This window comes from Echinococcus granulosus, assembly GCF_000524195.1.
Source record: "Echinococcus granulosus chromosome Unknown EG_S00027, whole genome shotgun sequence".
Lineage (NCBI taxonomy): Eukaryota > Metazoa > Platyhelminthes > Cestoda > Cyclophyllidea > Taeniidae > Echinococcus > Echinococcus granulosus.
Genome location: NW_020170407.1, coordinates 1 through 24,143, shown reverse-complemented (window position 1 = coordinate 24,143; position 24,143 = coordinate 1). Strand labels below are relative to the sequence as shown.

The 24,143-nt window shown below is 42.6% G+C and overlaps 2 protein-coding genes across 2 annotated transcripts in view; one reads left to right on the top strand and one right to left on the bottom strand. All coding sequences in view use genetic code 11, as the record gives it.

Moving 5' to 3' along the window:
- The window catches only part of EGR_04334 (3',5'-cyclic-AMP phosphodiesterase), a gene marked incomplete at both ends in the record, with an annotated part of 5,530 nt that extends 2,761 nt beyond the window's left edge, over window positions 1–2,769 (top strand). The window contains 2 exons of the mRNA XM_024493583.1: window positions 1,192–1,482; window positions 2,413–2,769. Coding sequence (XP_024351904.1) covers window positions 1,192–1,482; window positions 2,413–2,769 — 648 coding nt within the window. The remainder of the gene's footprint in view (window positions 1–1,191; window positions 1,483–2,412) is intronic.
- A 14,722-nt stretch (window positions 2,770–17,491) lies between these two features.
- EGR_04333 (hypothetical protein) lies at window positions 17,492–18,092 on the bottom strand (the record flags this gene model as incomplete). Its single annotated transcript, XM_024493582.1, has 3 exons — window positions 17,492–17,530; window positions 17,609–17,835; window positions 17,966–18,092. 3 exons carry the CDS (start codon window positions 18,090–18,092, stop codon window positions 17,492–17,494), a joined length of 393 nt encoding a protein of 130 aa, XP_024351903.1.
- Window positions 18,093–24,143: the final 6,051 nt, after the last annotated feature.

Here is a 24,143-nt window from a genome sequence, read left to right as displayed (position 1 = left end):
CGCTCAACAACTGCATATCGCTTTGCAGTTTGGCATAAACGCCACTGAACTGGCTGTGCGGAGGTCAAACTAAGCTGTTGTAGGTGAAGGAGAAGCATTCTTTCGCGGTTAGTCGGCATAGAAGAAAGGCGTCTGCTGTGAATGAGTGGTTTGGTGGAGCCACCGACCTTAGACAGCTACACTGCTCACCAGTAATGCAATGTAGTTAAACCCACTTTATCCTACATAAAGGCGTACTTTCAGCATCCACTGCCAAAGCCGATCTATCTCTGTGATGGAATGAGGTAAATTCCTGCGTAATGATGGTACATTGATAATACTTTTGCATTCGTATAACTGCGCAGAATTTGAAGTCACAGTGGGCTGTGTTTTGTTTCGAATTCGTTTATCCACCCATATATATTCATCTGTCCATCCATCCACTCAGATTTTATCTCTTTATCCGTCCCGTATCCATTCCCTGTCGGTCAGCCTCGTATCCATCTTTCTGTCCATTCACCTATTCACTAATTTATCCATCCTCATATCCATTCATTCCTTATAAATTCATTTATCCATCCCATGGCCACCCGTTACGTATCCCTCCATCCATCCGACCATTCGTCCATTCACCAGTCCATACACTCATCCTTCCAATATCGAACCAACCAACTAATCCGTCCATTTACCCATCTGTTCATCCATACATTCACCCATTCATCCATCCACATTCAAATTATCTATTCCCTATCCATTCATTTGCCCATTCGTCGTACCTTGTGTACACGATGAAATTGCTGCACTTTTTAAATTGTTTTGGAATATTTTATGTTTCATTTGGCCGCGAAAGGGATTTATGACTTTTCTTCCTAATTTTCTTTCTTTTTTGCTGCATTGCTTTCCAAATTTGGGTTGTGGGTGGAGGAAATTCACTCATTGGGTTTTGTACCAAAACGAATAGCCTACGAGTGGAAACCGTAAAATCTGTATTCTCTGCATTTAGCTTGATTAATTATATCGTGGGAATTCTTTCCTACCCACTCTCTAAAACTCATCCATTTATATCTGCGTGCCTGTGCACTCGTTTTAGATATTCCTTCCATGCCATTTGAACAGATAGGCGTCTCAAACCTCCACCCAATAAGGCGTGGGAGATATCCTGTGCATGATTTTACTTTGTAACCTAAGGTACTCATTGTTTCTGGTTTCAAGGGAACGGATATACTATGCAACCTGAACCACGATGATTACCGCCAAGCCGTGAAAATTATGGAAAAGGCGATTTTGGCTACCGATTTGTCTCGCTACTTCGTCAAACTACCGCAGTTTCGACAAATCCTCGACGAACGCATCTCCGCAGTGGGTGAAGAGAAGTCTATGGATGATATTGCGATAAAAACAGTGTGGCAGACCGAGGCATCCAACCGCGAGCTACTCATGTGCATGCTGATGACTGCGAGTGATGTCTCTGCTAGCACCAAACCCTGGCCTGTACAGAAGAAGGTTGTCAAGTTTGCTCGACAACTTATCTTTATTTTTTTTTTCATTTAAGTGCTTATGATAACGGAGGAGTCTTTTACTGTTTTTAGTCTGCGGAACTGGTTGCCAATGAGTTCTTTGAACAGGGCGACTTTGAACGCCAGAAACTCAACATCAAACCAGATGTAGGTTTTCGTTTGGAGTATAAATTGTCTTCATTCCTGTGAATAGGCCGTGATGGATCGAGAACTGATTCACCGGTTCCCGCAAATGCAAATCGAATTTATCGACACGATCTGTGCTCCTGTCTACGAGGTAAGCGAGGAAAAGGCAGTTTTTCGAGGGACGTTCGAATGGCCTTCATAATTGATACTTCGGCATACGCGCTCATAAGGGCTCCTCAACTGTCAAGGTCAAGAGTTAAAAAAACTCCCACAGCCGGCGGTGTAGATCAGACCTTGGCTAAAAATCGCAGACAAATCAGTAAGAATATAATTGGCGGAGTGCGAGCGAAATTGCCACCACCAGGATTGTCACTGAAAAAGCTAGTTAATGGACACGTTAGAATTTTGGCCGCAAGTCAGCCTTTTAATGGTTAAGCGTAAGAAAGCGAGGCCCTTAACTGGGATGGCTTGGCTTGTGCGAGCGGATGTAGATTCTTCCGTGTTGTTTTGGAGTAGTACGTTCTGGTGGACAAAAACTTTGCACCGTCGCAAACCATCACACGGTTGCATCCATTCATTCACACCGACGCCCGCAGGCAGTCACTGAAGTGGATTGGACTAAGGTGAGTTGGCCTGAAACATGTGCGATGGCCAATGCAAGTAGAGCTACGAAAACCACTGTCACCGCCACGGCGTGAATTTAAGAGGGCCGCTTTGGTTCGATCATCTCTCCCGTCTCTAAATTTATTGTAAGTCAGGAATGATAGGAAAGTGTTGTTAATTGTTGCAGCTGATTTCTCGAGTGTGCGCTCGACTTCGACCGCTACTAGAGGGCTGTTTGGCAAATCGGGACTGTTGGAATAGCCTTGCGAAGGGGGAAACAGTGAAGGCTGAGTCCATGCGTTTACCCAGCGATGCAGAAGGCGCCGATGCCAGTTATCGCGACAGGTTGATGGCCCTGCTTCACGCTCCGCCTTCTAATACTGGTGTTTCTTTAGAAGGCGGTCTTACTGTCCCAGCGGCACCAAATCCGAATGCAGCTCATGCAGCCGATTTTTCTACCTCCTCAGTAAAGTCGACAATTTGTGCTGAGGAAGCTATTGCCACTACCTCCTCTACTACCGTAGGCGGTGGTACAGCACCTTGAAATACTTCTCCTCCCCCTTCTCCAACTTCTTTCATTCAACTACATGAATGGACATTAACCCTGTGATATTTCCTCTTTATTTAAATCAAGAGAGTGAGAAACCTGTGCAGAATTATTGGTCTAGGTCTGCATACAATCAGATAAAAGTTTGTGTGGAATAAATAAATGCAATCGTCAGAGAAAGTTTCTCGCTTGTTTTAGTTTGAGAGATTTTTTGCCCATTCAACTTTGAACAGGGAACAGTTATCATGGTAGAAATGTAATAAGTAAGTTTACTGAGTGTTTACCAAAGGCAGACTTGACTACAACCGCCCCTCCATAGAATCGCCGTAAATTTAATCATTACCAAAAGTTGGGGACTTCCACATATTTACCGTCGATTGATTGTGGTGAGTGCGACTTCACGGTGAGCGGAGATAGCATCAGGTTTTGGTTGGCTGAGCAATTGTTTCTACTTTACTACTTCAATGAGATCACACGAATTGCGACCGCTTCTATCGCACTGTCTTTACCCGAAGCTGCTAGTCAGTTCCTAGAACTACGTCTGTGCCTTGCACACTTCCAGTAATTGTTTGACTAGGCGTACTTGCAATATGAAAAGTTTGCATGGAATAAGGGCACGTGATTAACTACTGCAGCATCTCCACGCTTACGTCAATTAGGGCGGTTCTGATTCCTTCAATTGCGAACAGGTAATTAGTATCATTGCAGAAATAGCTTAAGCATCAGTTTTGAAAAACAGGGAACCAGCGTTCATTCCACTAGAAAACTTGACTACCACCATCGCTCTGTGGTGCTTCTGCATTTTTAATTATTACCAGAAGACGCATTTAAGCGCAATCTTTTTCTGTCTTAAAAAACAGTGCGTTTGACATCGTCATAATGGGTAAAACTAGTGGGAGAAATTCATGCGAGTAATATCTATATCCGTTATATATTTCGCTTTCGGTAACCGCTCCTATTTGAGTACATCGTTCATCAACCCATAAACGTCAAAATGTTTCTTGGTGAAATTCTCGACTACCGGTCTCGTATAGTCTACCATATTGCCCATATTAGTAAAAGGTGCTGTCAATGCCAACGGACTGTAAAGGGTCCCCAAAAATCCTCTCAGTAAGGGGAAGGAAGAAAAGCATTTGTCACGACTCCAACTCTAATTGTCCAACAAACTCAATGGTGTCTCACGCTTCGGTGTGTTGAGTACGTTTTCAAGGTGACAATGTATGGCATCTGTCGAACATTTAAAAAGAAAAAGACCCTGCAAGGGTGATCTACGTATTTAGTCAATGCAAAAATCCAAAGAAATGTGTCAGACACAAAAAGAGTTTGCGAAAAATGGTGTCGCCTGGAAAAGAAAAAAAAAGCAGATTAAGAAAATAAAATATTAGGAGCATTAATGGGTAATGGTGAAGGAAAAGGGAAAAAAGCGCAGTGCAAAAAATACAGCAAAAAAATGCACCAGAAAAATAAAAAAAGACAAGAGGAGAAAAGAAAATTGAAGGAAAAAAGATAAAGAGTATACAGAGAGAAACAAAAAAGAAAAATTGAAAAAAAAGGTTGACAGAAGAATTGAGAAGAATTTTTTCACATAGTTAAGGAATTATAGAGGCAAAAGCGAAATATAATAAAGAAAAAGAGATAAGCTTAATAAAGGAATGTAAAGGCGGAGGAGAAAAAGGACAACTGGTCATGGAAATACTTCCACAATTGGGCACCACATTGTCGATGTGTCTTTATTTGCTTGGTCGTATTCAATTATTCAACCATTTTTTGCCTCATTTTTCAACTTATATATATGCTCTTTCTAGTATACGATGTCTCTAATGGCGAATTTTTATTTGCTGCGATATATAGCCCCAATTATTCCTAGTTTTTTGCTCTCTTTTCATTTTCTTTCTGTATTTGTACATCTTTGGATCCTTCCCGATTTTTGCTTTTGCCTATCGTTTTCGCCCTCTTTACCGTGGCTAAGCTCTTGTCCTGCGTTTTTTCTTCACCTTTCAATTTTCCTTGAGTTATGCTTCTGTTTCAGGGAGTTTTTTTACCAAAAGACTGGTTCCTATCTTATTAAAATATCGTTCGCCCTCTCTCCTTTGCTGGGTTCACATTTTTTGGCATTCTCTACATGTAAACTGTTCTTCCTTATCACACCCCAGTTCCTACGACTGCGTCTGTAATTTCGGCAGCGAAATCTACGATTTGCAAGTGGCCTCGCCGATGTCCGGGTTTCAATCATGAAGTCCCTGCCACACTAAACCTCCATAATCGTTATCCTCGTTGTCTCAGTGGCCTAAGCCTAGATTGCGTCGGTGAAATCGTTATGCATTTACAGAAACTGTGACTCAGCTCTCGTTTCATCACTGCCTATTCCGGGAGAGAGACAAGTTTCATCCCAAAATAAAACCCAGATCTGGCTCCATGTTGAGCTTTTGCTATTCAAATTCGGCCGCTTAAGACCTGATTTGCAACCAGTCCTGCTAACTAAAAAGAGTCGAAAGATTTTCTGCAGCAATTCCCTATCAAATTAGAAATCTTCTTCAGCACAGGCCAGGATTTAGTGCCAGCAGATACATCACAAGCAGCCATCAACATGGACATGAGTAGCTCATGTTGGGACGCCTCGGTCTCTCACGTCGCTTTTGGCCGAGGTTTCGTCTAATGGCTTCTCTTCACTCACTGCAGAGATGCGTTTTTCAAAGAATTTGTCGAAAGCGAGGCAGTTTAGCGAACTAGTGAGATAAGTCTATGGTTAGCGTTGCCTTTTCCACTATTTTCAAGGGGACGAAGGTAATCATCCTGGCTCAGGTTGTGCAATATACCCGCTACTTTGGATTTCAAAGTAGAGTTATGTGCAAAATACCTTCCACCCCATATTTGTTGTGGATTTGCGACGTCTATCTGTTTATATTACAGTGAATATATATTTGAAAGGGGTATTTAAGCACCATGACTAAAGTGAATGAACTTTAAGCGCGTTACTAATAAAAAAAACATAGAGGTTAATGAACGAGGAGTGTAATCATGCAGCGATGGTTTTCCCCCCAAGACTATTTGTTTTGCAGACAACAATAGGAAATGAGTTTTCTAGACCTGCAATTTGAATTAGGGGAACAATGAAGTGGGAAAGTAGTAAAGCTAGGAAAATTTGTCATGATTTCACTTTCACTGACAAGAGAAAATTGAAATCATTTATAATTATTCAAAAATTCACAGCGGTGGCATTGATATAAGGTCCTATTGGCACACCTTCAGGTGAAAATAAACAATTTCAGCTAGAACACTTTGAAGGCTAGGTGGACGATTGGAAGGAAGCCGGATGGACGAATAGATGCATGAATAAATGGATACCGGATAAATGCATATGGATAAGAAAAAGGAGAGACTGAAGAATTTAGATGGGTTCATAAAATATTCTGCCTATAAAATACATAAACGGCTTCTTACTAGACCTAAATCATTTGCGATTGTCTTTAAAAGACACCAGTTTTTCTTCGAAATCAAACATTGCAGCCATGGATTTCTTCCCTCGTATCTCCGGCGTAGCTTTGCATCCGAACCGTAGACTTTAGATTCCATGAGACCATGTGATTTTATCACTTTAAGAAAAGGTAAAAATGGAATTTTTTTCTCTTAGCCCTGCGTATTGGGCCACCGGTAGCAAGTTATTTAAGGCTGTCGCCCATGGGTCTAATGAACAACCACAAAGCACGATGATTTGACCCTATAACTTGACTAGCCGCTCTGACGACTTAACAAATTAACTCGCACATGCTGATTTATTACTATCCACAGTACGGTTAGGAAACCATATGCATTAACTCCTCCCTGTCATAAAATGCAAAATCTGCGTAGTTACTCTCACACTAAATGTCGCATCCATACACCGCCATGGCGCGGTTATTTCGGAATCGCAAATGGTGTCTGCCATCATCATTGTAGATTGGTAATGGTAGTGGTTCGTTTACTCCAAGGTGGATTTCATTATAATCCGATATTACTGGCCAGCGTAGCTGTCAAATATTGGTGGCCCCTCTGTTGTACGCCCCCATAATATCACCCTTACACACAATGACCTTCTACCGGTGTAGCAAAACAGTCAGAAAAATGGTAGGTCTTCTTACTGCTAAGCTGGTATAGTGGCATTTAAGCTGAACCTTAAGGTGATAAGCTGTCTATTAAAGCCAAACCAGGACACTAGCATTCGCAAGAAGAAAAGACGCCAATAGTGAGATGAGTGGACACTCGAAGGAGTGTAAACATCTCCTACTTTTGATACAGCCTCCCTTCCACCCATACACGCCTCTCAGCATTCAACAAATACGTGAAATGTTTGTATGTGCGCAGACGTCAGTAGAAATGAACTAATAGAGGTCTGCCTGTTCCACTGTTCATTTTGGCATCTTTAATCCTAGCTCTGCCGGTAGTTGTGGAGAAGTCAGTTGAATCGTCCAAGAGTTGGAGATATTAGATGTCAAATGTGTGGCCACAGTCTCGTCTCCACAACGGAGAACAAAAGACCTCCTGCAGTCAACTGTAAACTGTGTAGGAGTGACTTGGCGGTGACACAAAATAAAGGAGGCGCCGGCTTTTGATAACTACACAAGCTATTAGTGTCTATTTATGGTGAAACCTGATTTGAAGGATACGAATTTAATCCTTCAGTGTCCACTCTTAATTCCAATCTTCCATGATGATGGAGTGAGGCATTTATGGCTGCCAACTAGCCGCGTCATGGTAATGCTGCGCTGTACTTCCTTTCGTTAATATAAAAGGGATGGTAGACGGTTTGCCTTTTACGAATTCTGTAGGCAGTGATCAAATAGACACATGTAGTGCTCTAGCTTCTTTCGGCTCTTGAGCGGCCAGCCAGCCCTGTTAATAGGGCAAATTAATGTTTTTGAGTGATAATGGGATCTTAACGTGATAGACGTAGTATAAGTGACCCATTTTTAGAGCCATGATATAGAATCCTATTAATATATCTTCGTGAGGCAATACAATCACAAGATCTCTGGGGACATCAAATATACGGTTTGCGTCGAAAAGCATGCTAGCATTGCGGGTGAGAAGCTCTAGATCTACAATATTCGCATTTGGAAAGAAACAGCAACGCGAAAGGACAAATTGTAGCTAACGGGGTTCTCGATTGCAGTTGACACATTTTAATGGCACAGCCCTCGCCAAATAGATTGGCTTTTATCCATCCATCCACTGAAGAAGTCCCCCTTATTGTTTTTGCTGAAATTGTTTATATTTACCCAAAAGTGTGCTAAGGGGAGCCTACCTCCAGGTCACAGCTACAAATTTCGACTTGTCCTGCAACACTTCGCCTTTATTTGATCTTACAAGTGCGATGTAAACATTTCTACGATTTGTTCTGCTTGGACTCTTCTGAAACTTGGTTTTCTTTCTCAAAAAACCATTTAATTGAAATAAAATGCCTAACAATCTTTAAACAATGTATTTGGTGTCCTTAATGATGTCACAGAATTTATTGCACCTTTTTGCCTGTGTACTAATTTAAAATATTGCTTTCTTATAATTTTAACACAGAGGCGTCTGCAATCGCTATCCACTGAGGTGTGGGAGATATTTCAAAGTAGTCATTTTTCCCGTTACATGGAGACAGGTCAACTCCGCCACCAGAGCCACAATTATTACGGTCAAACAGTGAAACACATTGAAAAAGGCCATTTTGGACACTGATTTGTACAGCTACTTTGCTAAACTGCCGCGGCTTTGACAACTCCCCAACGAACGCATCTTTGCAGTAGCTGAAGAGAAGCAGACCGAAGTATACAACACGTTCATCATTTATACACTTGTAAATGGATGAGAGATACTTTGAGAGAGTTAAAGTTGAGGGGTTGAATTTTCGTAAAAAACTTCCCGGGTGAGTTAAGAAATGAAAAGTAGCAAAGCATATACAGTCGTAGGTGTGGAAAATGACATGTTGTAATGGGCAAAGATGGTATTTTGAACGAGGTCACCACTAGTCTATGGACACACTGTGGAGGTGTAGTAGAAATAATTGCTCATTCAAAGAAAGTTGATGAGAGTACATCTTTCCAGACAATCAAAGAACTGAGTCCGTTTAAAAATGAGACCTCGCTAGACGCGTGTACACTTGTTTACCACCTATACAGATCCTGAAGGTTTTAATACACGTCAGGGGCGAGACACAGTCAGTAAATTTGATTCTTTTGACGGAATGAACGTTTTCTGACCTCAATTTGAGGGACGGACACGCATACCTGAACCCGTTTATGATATTACAAAATAAGGAATGCCTCACCCAGTCAGTCTACTCGTTCCATGGGCATGTAGGCCTAATGTTGGAAAGCAGGTGAAAGTGTGACAGCACATGCTGTAATGGAGAAAGGCAGTGCACAAGAAGGGGTAGAAACACTCCCGTGGTCTCAGTGGTGAACACAAGTGTAATGGATATTGCGTTCATCTACGGTGCCTGGGCCTACATTCCCTTGATTCAAGCATATTGGTAGCATAGGGACATTCCTTCCTAATAGGTCTTATTAATGGTGCTCAGTAGGGAGAGTCATTCGTCTGCTGATTGCACGTCCTCCTACAAGGAAGCAATTGACATCCAATCCGTACCGGGATTCGAGTTCACTAACCGCCTATCGCATCTAACGTGTATTTAAATATGCTTGAACTGCTCACGTGTTCATAATGTCTAGGTACGTGCATCCTTATCTCAGTTTTGCAGACTAGATGGTAATACTATTGTCACCAAATTCGTTCAGATGAGATATTCCTTCAAATTCACTTTAATAGTGAGCCAGCATGCGAGTGGCATCCCCATCCGAAATACCGCCTTTGCCCATGACAGCATGCCTCTTCCTCCGCCCATGTCTGTATCTTCCACACTACCTGCCAGTTTCTCGCTCCTTCCTACTTATCCGTCACATCCGTTAACGTTGATGGAATGGGGAATGCCCCGCGGATAAACCGATTCTCTCACCTCAATCCCTCCAAGTTATCAATCATTTACTAACGAAGACGAATGTCCGATTTGAACGTTTAAACCATGTTTTGTCTTACCTGCTAAATCAAGACCTACTACGATGTATTGTAGTCATGCTTAGTATGTCTGGGTACAACAGCAAAGAAGACCGATTTGCGGAGCAGCAGGTTGGAAAATTGCTTACGCAGCGCGTCTACTGCCCGAAATCGCCGTAAAGCAAATTGGCGTGTGGTTACCACTTTTCCTCTTCGAGTCGCGGAGCTTTTTAACAAGCGAGCATACACAACGCAGCGTATTTACCTGCACATTGGCCTACTTCACTCGGTGATGCGGATGAATTTCATCTCAACTCGCCATTTAATCATCTGGATTCGCCTCAATCAAACCGATCATCTACGTGCACTACGCTTAGTTCCTCAAAATACCAAACAGAAAAGCACAAGTGACAGAGGTGTAAGTTAGAGAAAAGAGTAGAGAATGAAATAGATCTAACCATAATGGAGAATAATATTGACATTGCCAGCCAATAAATGTCTTAACGATGCTGACAGCAAACGTCCAACACTGACGTTTGCACAATTATGTCCTCACTACGTAAACGGGATTGACCTTGTATACCTGCGAAGCAGTTGAAATAATTGTACACTGAAGCCAAGCCATCAGTTACGCCGGTGAGCATCAACGAATGCAACGTTGGTAAAAGTCGGTAGCTTCACCATGGACAAATGCAGTGCAGTGGGTCACGTTGCTTATTTTCATCTACCCTCTAATCCTTGTCCTTATATGAGCATTGGGCTATTCAAAGCACAACAAATTTACAAGCCACGGAAGGTGCACTCCATGATGAGATGCACAAGTAGGTATGATTGTTTCCACTAATGCCTCTCCGTATACTGCTAAAGACAAAATTTTATAGAATAGTTACTAACGCCTGCCTTGTACCTTAAGCAGCGGCCACTTTGTCATCGGTAGTGTGGGCTGCTAGGTAGAGCTGCTACTTGTCGGTTTGACTGATGGAGTGACTTCAGTGCCCACTCATTTCAAGTGCATGGCAGATGTAATAAGTCACGTTGATGCACTCGGTGAGGGCACGCCTGTGCATTTGCCAGTAAGGTGGAGAGACCACTAAGTTCTCCATCAAAAAGATGCAGTCAAAATTATTTCACCATCAAGAGTGAATCCTATCTATTATCAGTGGGACTAGACAATTTTAAACTACTAATCCTTTTAAAATGATAATAAATTTCTATATTTTTGCTTTCTTTATCTTCTTATAGCCCACTATGCATACCTCACATGGAAGATCGGTTCGAGTGATGTGAATCCGACTGTTTGAAACAAAAGACCTGATGGCATCTAAAGAGAGATAAGTTGCATCCCCATGACCAATTGAAGTGGGACGGGGCATGTAAGCATGCTGCGATTCATAGTCTCAATTGCCGAACACGTCCACAATGCTTATCATCGTTAGGGTAATCTCGACGAGGTGAAACGATCACCATACGTGGATTTGCCTCATGGAGTTGTGTGGGTGGTGAAAGCGCTTCACAGACAATTTTGCACCATGCTGAGTGGAAGGTGTTTGTCCAAATGCTGGAGCACCTGCACATCCATCTTCTGCTCAATCAAAATGACAGAAACAGTAGAAGAATGAGGACTGTCTGTTATTGGTTGATCGGTGTATTGGATGCACTCGGTCCCTGATTGAAGCTAATCAAGGTAGTGTTGGCTCACCAATTCGGGTGGTTGTACCCAGGGCTTTTGCAAATGACACCGCCGAGGCCGCTGCAACCTCATAAAGGAGGTCGGACATTGTGATGCAGTCATGGGTTTCACAAATATTTATTAGTACCCTGGAAGATGTGTAATCTTGCTGGTTAAAACTAAAATTTCCTCCACTGAGATATGTTTGGCAGATCGCAGACAATGCCGTTAAGATTTGCCGCCTGCAGAAAAGATTGGGTATTCAACAAGTTCTATGAGTTCAGTTTGCAGAACACTTGCATTAACCTCTGTATAAACTGTCCGTAGATTTGACGTAGTCACCAAGCAGGGCACAGGTCTTTTATTTAAGAGTGTGCTTGTAAATGCCTGATGTAGACCTCGTTGGGATTACCGGTACATATCCCTTGGAACGATTGCTTGATTGTGGAACATTAGGTGAATTAAGGGAGCTTGAATGTCAATTGGCCCTTCTGTCTCTTCATTTGGCTGAGAGTAACCACCGGCGAGTAAATATGCGTGGCATCATGTAGACAGCAGTAGTCATGAAAATCTTGAGAGACAACTTGTGTTGTATTGCCTGAGACACACAGAGGCTTCGCAGATGCTGTGCGCTGCCACCCTGAAAATGTTAAAGCCAGTGGTATGTAATAAGAGTTAGCACCGTAAAAATTGCTTTTATTCTTTTTTCCTTTTATTCTTTTATTATATTTTATTTAGTAATATGGTAGTCTATAGGAAAATATTAGTCGAGGAGTACACAGGAAAAATTTTTCCGGCTAATGGGTTGATGAATGTGTAGGCAAATAGGTGCAATTACCAAAAGTGAGATGTATAAGCAGAAAAGAATCAAGATTAAATTAATATTTTTGCATGCAGAAAAGTCTACCACTGATTTAATTTACTACGACGATGACAAAATAACTGTTGTTTAGGGTGCAGAAGGCTGCATTTTAAGGCGTCTTCTGGTGATAATTAAATATGTCGTAACACCACAGAAAAATGGCGACAGTCAAGTTCCCTACTGGAAGGCATGTGGACTCCCTGTTTAACATATAAAAAGTTTAGGCTGCTTCCGCAGTGATACCTGTTATCTCTTTCTAATTGAAAGAGCCAGAGTTGTCCTAATTGACACAAGTCCTTATTACCTACTAACTTATTCAAATCTTATTTATACATGGACGCGCAATTACTGGAACACCAGAAGGTACACACGTAGTTGTAGGAACTGACTAGCAGTTTCGGGTGAAGTCAGGATGATGGAAGCTGTCGTAACTTATGTGATCTCATTAAAGAAGTAAAATAGGAAAAAATAGCTCAGAAAACAAAATTGGACTAAAGAAATCAATCTCAAACAGTCTCTTTGTACCACTAATCCCTGAAATCGCGACTGGATGCAAACATTACGACGTTTTGAGCACTTCTGCAGTTTTTTATGCATTCGAACGCAACCTTGATGCTAGGGGCGCTCAGTGAAGTGGAACTCGCTATGGAACGCAAGTTATTTCTCCCCAAGTTGACGGATGTGCACCTAGGTCCGTTTATAATGCCAACAAATAAGCCGTGCCCTCGTCTAATCAGACTATTCGTGCCAGTGAAATGGAGGCGACGGTAGTGGAAATGACTGCTACATATTTCACTGATGGCAACACAGGTGGCGTGGTTCAACATCTAGTTGACTTTTAAAGTAGGAGATCACTTCAGATTCTACGCACCTCTGGACCACCTTAGAGGCTGACATAACCCCAGCCTAATGTCGAAGCGCCGACTAGAATAAGGACTGTTTATTATCGGCTGGAAAAGTATTGGGTGCAGCCTTGCTGACACTAGCTGATAAAACAACATGGGGTGGCTGGTTGGAATAGGTTATTTTCAAGTGTATTTCCTACACCTGAGGAATGCTTACCCTTGAATGGTGCCCAAACGAGGTGTCAACAACCTCAATAAAAAGGGCATAGAAAATAGGAGGATAAGGTTTCTCTGTTATTGCTTCCCTCCTTCGTTGCGGTAGTTGTTGCACAAAACCAAAAGCAACTCCTAATTCTTCTGCGCTGCAAACTTGACCAGTAAGCTGTGGGAGGTGGTACTTGTTACGCTGAGCATCCCAAACAAAATGAGTAGTCAAACCCCCGGTCAAACAAATGGTTATCTTTTAGGCATCTCTGATTGAAGGTATTTCGTAGAAGTCGCGTTAAAATGGTAACTGGATTTGCTTTGTTTACTAATCACCGTAACCACCCAGACCTCAGAGGTGACAAAATAACCCGCTGTCATATGTCTCTTCTTCCAAGTCAATGCCATGTAGGTGTAGAATGGTGAATAATTATTACAATGTGGTGCATGTCAGTTGTTACAGCTGCATCCATATTAGCTAGCCCACTCTCATGCACCTCGGAATAGTGCCTGTTTAAATGGCCTCGATGAGGTTACAATTGTTTGAAGTGATAATATTTAAATGGCCTTTTTGCAGAAAAAAATAAAAAAAATAGTTGGAGAAATAAACACTGGGAAATAGACGAAAACGACGTTGGAGAATCAATGTGGAACTCCCACCACTTGGCTTATCCATGCACTATGATGTGTTGCTTTTCCATTTAAGTAGTATTAGCCGTGCCTTCATGATCAATTTGACTACGCCATCAGCATCTTCGTTTCCATCTAATTCAGTCAGTACTTATTGTTGTGGTAGTCCTTTTTCTAGACACACCCCACTGAAGTAGTGGCATAATTTTCCGGAAGTATTTGTGCCGCTCTAACTGCGCAGCGTTGGCACTTCCTCTACATCCCAACAGCACACTATAACTCCTCTCTCAACTTCCCTTTTTGTCCTCTGCATCCATGACTTTTCTACCAATTCACTTGACTACCACCCCTATCTCCCAAATTAATTACTCTTCTGTCTCACCCAACGACAAACTACTTTCACACTGTCCACTTCAAAATCGCCTCACTTTCAAAGACAAAGAAGCAATTACTTTGCCCTTACGCATGAGATATAAGTTGATTAGTAGGTGTGGAATGCAAAGTAGTGAGGTACACGGGGTTACACACACTCCAATGCAGGAATAGTATGTTCCATGTGAATGGCTAAAATGTACTACTGATTCCCTCAACGTTCACTGGAAGTGACCGATTGTGAGATCCACTAATTCCCGCGTTACATCCACGGCCTCTGGCCACGCAGTGTTCTTCGTCCACACCTCTAATATTTCTTATGTCCTGCCTTCCTTCCTCCGCCTCCTTTTGCCCTTCATCCAGAAGAGTACAAAGAGGGAGACATCATGCATCCTGGAGGTGGGATGATTGAGCTTCCGATTAATGCGCCGAAATCTATTCTTAACCACCATTGACCACGAAATTGTAAATACACCCTTGGCCATGTATGCATTAGCCTTTATGGCATGCGTTTACGTTATGACGATGGTACGTAGCATTTGACTGCTACAGTTTTGGTGTCCCCTCCTGACACTCAGGCCATCAATGCTGGCCAGGTCGGCTTCTACACGACCCCACCCAGATGCAAACCAAGAACAACATTTTGAGCAAAAACAAAATCACTATCAAATCACATTCTCAGGGATGAAGTAGCAGTGGTTGTTGTAGGGGAAAGTAACAAACGAGTTGGATTAATCTTCTCTTTCTTTTTCGCACTTGGAATAGTTCTGACTCTGGCGACAAGAAAAGGAGATATGAGGGGACGACAATAATAAGGAAGACGAAATGCGGTAAAAATGCGGAAACAGAGGAAGATGCGTGCAACCTACGGGGGTGTGGGGAGATCCCACTTCGCTATTATCACCAACCTGAAAGTACGAAGTGTGGTGATAATGATGGTGATGAGAGTAATGGCGACAGAGATGCTATTTACAGCAAGGAAGGTCGTTGTGCAGAGGTCCAAGGATCCGGTGGAGGTGAGAGCTGCCTCATCAGTTGAGGTCGGAACTACAAAGTTAATGGAATCATTCTCCACCCCAGTCGAAGGTGATGGCAGTGAAGGCGTCCCAATCCTAGCAAAAGGTGTGAGTCGTTTTACTGAGCGCAAACACTTTACCTTAGGTGGAGTTCTGTTAGAAGGATCTAAAAGCCAGTATATACTAAACAATAATAGCAAAAAGGCACTAAAGTTAGACATAGCACTTCCTTTAAGCACATTCCAAATTGGCAGCCGTATCTAGAAATCTAACCGTTGCCTACAGGACGCGTCATGCTTCACAGTTGAATACATTGCAGTAATCCATGAAAGCGAGAACCACATGCACATAAAATAACTCCATGTTTCCCTCTATGTTGCAAAGCATCAAACATTGAAAATTGCGAAATCGTGACTTGACATGTCGATCAAAGAAGATTCAGAATTTTCTTGCATATAAATTTTAAAAGCTGAAAAGAGGTGAGGTATTTTCGACTCTCTCCACTTCGTCCACTACATGGGTAAACTGTATATGAACGCAGTGAAGTAAATCAAGCAGACGAATATACCTAGCAAAGTCCATCATTTTTACCAAGTAGTAACACAACTGATAGATAAAAAGGAAGAAGACAATACTAGAATTAGGCAGTCGTCCTCCAACTAAGACGATTGCAAGATTTTCTATTGGGGTTGAGACAAAGTAGATTATGTGTTCAGGAGCCGCGGAATAATGTGCTGCTCCCATGGCGATACGCTGAATGTCTCGAAACACACCCACAAGCCAGTTGACTTTCCGCTAAGGTGAGAAGACATTTTATCCCAACACTCAACTCCGTGTAGTCATCTGATAGCGACGCAATAATTCAACAACGCGACTTACCTCAAATCAATTGGGACTTGCAACCCTGATTCAGCCCGTTGGCACCACCGTAGTTGCATGAATCTTCGACTTCTTAGTAAAAGTTACGGTGCGGCGTGCTTCTGTGTCTCCGTCTGCCGCGAAGAAGACTTCCATTTGCACTACATGGCAATAGGCCCCGTAGTTTCGTCGGCGTCCACTGTGCTGACCATCTTCGATATGGCCCACCTCTATGGCTCCAGTGAGCCTCACATTGGCTGGGCGATGGGGTAACTTCACAATATCGTTACCGTGCGTGAATGTACGACAATACATTCTGGTATTCACTCCATCTCCTACCCTGATCTAAATAAAAAGCAATATGCTATCGCTCACCGCTTCTTTTGTCGACCATTGTAGCACCACCACTCAGTGTTTTCGTACATAATGGTCAGGCTTCAAAGAGAAGTCTATAGAATTGTAAATAACGCGGTCTTTTTTTTCATTTTAAATATTAGCACAAATATAAACTATGGTATGGTATTGCCCGATATGATCATGACATTCTACCACACTTTGTGCCACGATTCATTCCAGCCTATGGGTAGGCATCAATGGTGCTATTAGAAATCGGGTGCGCTCGTCTCGCAGTACTGCTGCAGTTTGTGCTACCTGATGGTGGTGTGATGGATGCAGCTGTTGTGGGGGCGCGAGACAAGTCCATACCGGGGCGGCAGAGGAGTACACATGCATACGCGTGTGTGCAAGGCATAAGACGTCTGGACCGCGGTGGCGACAGTGCCAGTGCTGTTGCTGATGCTGGTGGTCGCATGCGTGTCTACGCCTCGTCATGTGTCTTGTAGTCAGGTTGTGGTGTTACATGGGTGGCTGCTGCATACGCTGCGTTGCGTTGCTTTATGCTACCGCTACTGTTGCTGCTGCTGCTGTTGCTGTTGACTACTCAGTAGACGTTACTGGAGCGTGCAGTGGTACAGACATCGTGTCTGCCGCCGCCTCAGTGGCGGTGTTGACATGTGGTGCGTGCAATAGTGCTCTGTGGCTGTAGCGCGGGTTAGTGGTACTCCATGCATTCTACACGAGTGTGCGTTTGAGCTCTTGCACGATTTTGCATGGTGACTACTGCTGCCTGTCTGCCTGCCTGCAAGCCCGCTCGGAGTGTGGGTGTTTGAATGGATAGGTGGGTGGGTGGATGGGTGGCGACAGTAGCACATGCGCCTTACGCAAAGACTACAGTCGCTGTGAGTCATCAGGACTGCTGCTCCTTGTAAGCTGTGCGGTTGGCAGTCTGACAAATGGACGGACGGACGAATGGGCGACTGTGTCAACTAACTGAGTAAATCACTAACTGTATGCGGTGGATCACTTGTCTCGTACGTCGATGAAGAGTGCAGCCAACTGTGTGAATTAATGTGAATCGCAGACTGCTTTGAACATCGACATCTTGAACGCATATTGTGGCCATAGGCTTGCCTGTGGCCACGTCTGTCCGAGCGTCGGCTTGCAAACTATCACTGTGCCCAATAGCAGTGGCTAGGGGGAGTGCCGTCCCTTGTCGTGGCGTGGCGTGGCGTGCCGTGGGTGGAGCGTTTCCTGGTTGGGTACCTGGCTAGCTGGCTCACCGTACAAACTGGTATGGCTTCTCCCTAAGGTGGTGCCGCCGTGGCATCCGGTGAAGTGGGGTTTGTGGTTGTGCTGCCGCAGTGGCAACAGTGCAACCAACCTTTGCACTGTGCTCTGGCGTTGATGGGTGTGTACGCTGGTTGTGCCAATAGGTTGGCGGGTGGTGATGCGGTTGCAGTTGTCGCAATCCACAGACCGTGGCCCAGTGTCCAGATGGGTTGGTGCATGCATATATGTGTGTGCGTGTAGGTGTGATCACGTTGCGCACTTGATGTAAATTGTGAATGCTGCGGTCGATGGGGGGCGCTTTCTTCTTCACTCACCGCAAGTACTTGCATCGTTATGATGCGTTGCACATGTAATGCAATGGGAGGGTGCGCGTCATGCCTCGTCTCGCCTAGCCTTGTTTTCTGACCTCGGATCAGTGGTGGGTATCGGCTGAACTTAAGCATATTAATAAGCGCATGCTGACAGCAAATGTGCTGCGGTGTGCGTACGCATAATTTCCCGCAAAAAATACACAACATGCGTGATGAATAAGTTAACTATAAGTATCGATGATATAGACCTTGTTACACAGATCTTTATCGAAATATTGCATAACCTCCTGGCACGCTTAAATCCATGCAACTAGACATGGCATTTTATCCGTTGACATCTGAATAGTATGGCACAATCCAACGTCTATTATGTGAAATTCATTCAATCCGTGGGACCGCATACCTAATAATTACTGTCTGCTTCTCAAGACTGCTTGCCGTCTGTTGGTTGAATGAAGCTCTACTGAAATACATTTCAGTCTATTTGCGCTCCAATGCTGACAGCAAATATGCTGACGTGTGTGTAGGCATAAATGCTCACAAAAACACACAACATACCTAATAATATACCTAAATGTCAAGAATCCTCCTATTTGTTAGTTGAATGAAGCTCTACTTAAATAGATTTCTGTTTATCAGCAGGTCTAACGCATTAATATTTTACCTTTTAACATGGAGCCAAGACTATAGTAATGTCGAATTTCGTGTTGAAGAAATTCTGCAGAGCGGACAAATTCAATTGCGATGCCATACGAATAAGCTGAATTCCATATTCGTAGTCGTGGTATTGCATCAGTTGACATCCACATAACGTGAAATGCACATAAGTGACCCGCGATTTGCGTCACTCGACCTTCGTCAAATTGATACGCCCACCTCCATAGTAAAGCTTCCACCTCAGCGTGTGAACTGCCTTGGTCTTGGCTCTTATAAAATTGGTCTGAAAACTTGTCAAATTGCTTGCAAATAGATATCTTAATTACGCTAATTGTAGTGGCCGTCTTTAAGCTCGTATACTTGGATGTGCTAGGGAGTACCTCTGAACTCCTAGTTTTTAAAACTCAAATGTTCCACTTACTGATACCACAGGTGGCAATACCTCATCCGAAGCACGACATGTGACAACCACATCAAAAACAACACCACATCGATCAACAACGAAATGGATATTTGACTCCATGAGTTCACTTCACCTTACGCCTTTCATTCATTTTTCAACAAACATTAAAAGTGTTTACAAAACTATGATGTATTAACAAAAAACAATTCAAAGTATGACACTGAATTGTCGAGGCACCATCACAGCTTAGGGAAGGAGATTTAATGAGCAGGAATGGAGAGAGTGAGAAATTTAGACGGTCATGCCAGAAGAAAAAAATTCATCATTTTTGTGTCCTGTGATCCCTTCAGCGCATTGTCTTCAAACACCTTGCAATGGCAGCAGTAAATCAACACTAACAAATCCCAACTACAATCCACTTTGCATGGCAGGCTCTGCATTTGTGCTCAATTTATGCACCGCCAACATCTGAACCTGCAAAGCCAAGGCAACAAGCATGCGTTATGGAAAGTCTCATTCATTACGAAGGACAATGAAGGATAAACAGAACAGCTGCTTTACATTTACAAAAAGGACTCGTGATGTAGCGAAACTGAATTTATGGAGATAAATGAAAGACATTCCAGGGGAAGAAAAAGGCAAATGACCCAGCACCGATAAAAAGGATTATTTGTTGCATCTCGCAGTCTTAATAAATCAGTGTAGTACGAAAGTACATAGTACTTACTAGTGGAGAGAGTGGCTGGGCTATTAGCATGGCCCTAAAGCCATCCCGCAGAGCTGAAATACAATCTACAGGGACTCAAGTCCCCACGCAGTTAAACAAAATACTAAATCACCACAGTACAAATTAGGGACCTCTATAGGAGCCTGGATGGCACAAATTTTCTTCTAGAAAAAAAATCAACATAGTAGACTTCACGGATAGGAAGTGAAAGCCCATTACTCCATCAAGATTCTATGACAAGTTTAGTCTTAAGATAGAGACTTCACCTCTTTGGTTAGTAGCCTTTAAAAATAGTTTCACTTTCAAAATATAGTAACATATGCGTAAATTTAAAAAGTGAAAGAATAAAACTGCTATGCTAAAACAGAGGAGGATAACTACACGACAGAAATTCCTCCTCACTCGATCGTCGGCGATCAGACTGTGGCAACGTTTTGGAAAAAAATTGGAACGAACAACTTTGAACTTTCAACCATCACCATTTGAAATACTAAAGCACTAGCCATTACCCAAATTAAACACCTTAAAAGATTAAAAGGCTCTTTTGACCGAATCATGCATTTTAAGGTAAACTACAGATAGGACAAAAGTCGACAATTAAAGAAAACTTCATTACGCGCTTAATAAAGACACTAATGCTAATGACAGCGAATTCCAGGTTAAAAGAAAACTGAGAAAACAGTTTTATATCTCATCACCAATAATAAAATTGATGGTAAAAGGGACAGAAGCAACAACACGGAGGCCAAATGCGGAAACAGTATGCGTCAAGCAACCACCTCAATTCCAACGTGACTGGCTACGGCTGAAAATAATAGCATCGCTTTCGTTTAAAATGGAGCTCAAATAGAAGATTGATAAAAATGAGAGTATGGAAAAAAAAATGACTACAACTTTGTAGAAAGTGGATTTTGAGAAAAATAAAGTGTGATAATTAGAAAAATTGAGGAGCACACTTGAAGTGTTGGAGGAGCAGAAATCAAAGTAGTATGTTATTAAATGAAGAAAAAGAGTGAATAGTTAAACTGTGTGGAATAGGATAATCATGGCGAGTTATAAAATACACCAGGATAGCTGAAAGCCTTACCCATCTAAAAATTCGTATCATTAATAAGGTATGTAGTGAAGCAAGAGAGAAACACACTTTCTATGCTTGCTCAGACCTTCAAACAGATACAACGATTGAGTACACTTCCAAATGAGCACAACCTTATTGTTCAAAGTGGTTAAAATAATTGCTAGCGGACAATAATGTCCATGGAATTTGCATTGAGATGGAGAGAAGAGGCATTATTTTGGATGAAGCCAACTGCCTGACATTTTGGGATCCAGAACAACTGTTGATACCGGCAGGGAGGAAGCTAAGCATGCCTGCAAAACTGCCAGAACCTAAGCGTACCTTGACAAATCAAGATTCGCAGAAAGTGGAATAAATAATTGTGTTAGCAGAAAAAGTACGTACCTTTGGCAGCTAAATAGTTCATCAATCTCGCAAGCTATTCACCAGTTTTTCCGCCTTTACAGCAAGCACCGACAACTACTTGATATATAACTGTTTTTTAGATCAAACTGAGGTAAACACATTTGACTTTCACAGATCTTTTACTATTCTTTCGATTCCCAAAAAAGTTGGATAACTTTGCTACTCCCTCCTGCCATTCGGCTACTACGCTACCAAACAATGTGCTAACCCTCTAAGCCCTTTGAAGGATTAAATCTAAAAGGAAAAGACTTATTCTTCAGCGATTTTGCTCCCCGCTAAAACATTACAGAAGGAAATTTGGGTCCGCAAAGATATTGAGTACCACCTTAAGCGCAGTGACCAATGATGAGGTCAAGTCGCAGATTGACTAAAGCGCAGCACTTATCAACAAATTGCAATAATGAGTGCCATAAAGAAGCAGCATCACTTATCAGCCAAAAATAAATACATTAAACCATTTGATAGAAAGCACGAAAAATACTCTGCTACCAAACAAGCTCAAGTTAATATAAGCGAAGCCACTGACGAATTCGGAAGCATTAAGCGATTAAAGGGTGTCCAGTAGTAACTCACGATTATGCAACTTCTTGAGCTGCGCAATTGAGGCAAGACTGGAGATAGAGAGCTGACCTCCTCCTCGTCCTCCGCTTCCACTAATCTTCTTGCAACCTCACAAGCCTCTTTCGCTTAGCAAATCCCACATCCACCGGAGCTTTAGTCGACGCTATTCGACAACACACCATTTGTTGGGCTAGCAAAAAAGCATTAACTAAAAACGAAAGTCACTTTTAACAGGGTGATATTCAGTCAACAGAGCCTGAGTTTGTTGTATAATGCACGGCCTGACGATAGCGAGAAGGTAGAGTTTGAGATGTTAGGCATCAGCATCAGTCACGCCCGCGTCTCCGCCACTCAGAATGCGTGTTATGAACCTTTTTAGAAACTCCTCTGCAGCCCCAGAGGGTCAACGGTGACGAAATGTGCAAGATTAAAGTACTTCAGAAGATCACTAAGAATGGAGGTCCTCAAGAGAAGAAACCCTCTTGGGCAGTTTAGCTGAGTCACTGATTAGGATGTCTGATTTCCAGAATTCTTCAAACTGAAACCATTAAAAATAAGCAAAGAATAACCCATTGCATGATCCTACCTCATCAAAAATAACTAAGCCATCAAAGCCTTGTGCATCTCCCCTACCTGCAGTCAAAATCTCTTAGATGAGCAAAATCGGAGTAGCTATCTTCAGGCCCCTCTACAACATAAACACGGCTAAAACGGCTGTGTAAGAGATGGATTGCCCGCCTAGTCTTCCATCTGCTTTATCGTTAGCGTCAGGATCAACAGCCAAATGGTTCACGCTACCATATAGCAACTTATACAACTCATTAGTGCAGTGTTCAGGCAAACTGCTTGGTGTGACAACGACGATTTTGTCGTTCTCTGGCCTTGCCTCCTGACTTTGCGTCTATCAGCATTTGAATGATTCTTGTTCTTTTATGAAAAATGTGCTGAGTTTGTGCCAATTCTACCTTTCTGCTTTATCTCATGGGACATTTCAACTCTTGTAGAATATTGGAATATCTACCGGCTTTTGCGGCTGTCAAATACCTGCATTATCGTAATACTGTGCTGTGCTACTAGTCGCTATTATAAAGGGAAAGATGAATGCTTTATCTTCACATTAATTCTGTAGGTAGTAATCTAACGAATGTGTGCTGCTGTAACTCCTTTCACCTCAGCAGCGGGTAGAAAGCAATGCTGATTGTCTGAAATTCTGCTTAAAACTAGACCAGTAGTGGTCAGTAGAGAGGGCACTTTCTTCACAGTCCAAAAAAATAATTGACAGCAGCTCTTTTACTACCAAAGAAAGACTTTGGAAATGCTTGTAATGATCTAGCTAATGCTAAAGATATGCCAATAAACAGCATAAGCGACTTCTGCAAGCAGTTTATTCATATCTTATAGCAAGAAGTCAACCCAGGAAGAACAAGTTCTGTGAAGCACACGGTCTGTGCCGAGGAAGCAATGCCGATATTGTAGGCTCCCAAATGCATATCATCTCCTTATTTTAAGAAATGATTGAAGACGAGACCATAAAGCCATTACAGTTACCATGCTTCTTACCGAGCGAACTGGTAAAGATCAGAGACCAACGCCTATGGCTAAAAACAGAAATAAGAGAGGGCATTACAAGACATATTGGTTGTCATGTAGGCCAAAGGCTGTCGGTGAACTCTGCACTGTCTAACAATCGGACGTCAGCAGTCACCGAGGCGGACATCCTGCACTCAGGACAAGGACTAAACTCATCGCTGATCACTCTGTGATACTACTAGGGTCGAGATTGAGAAAATGAGATGCTGAACCGCGAATACATATTTCTTCATATTTTTGCCCTTAATTCCATTTTTTCTCCGCAATTACTACAGACCCTGATATCGACTGTCATGCATAAATCTGTAATAGACCACTCGTATTCCGCAGGAATACACCTCGTATTGCATGTCTGAAAATGAAGCACCCGTTTTCCTCCATGCTTTCCTCAGAGCCAATTTAATTAGCTCTTTGGATATTTTGGCAGCAGAGCAGTCGCTAGGCATTCTCCTTGACTTGGCAAGCAAAATGATACTCTTTTTGACCGCCGAAACAGGTGAAGCTCATTGCATTGTTTTGTAGCACCAAATTATTGGG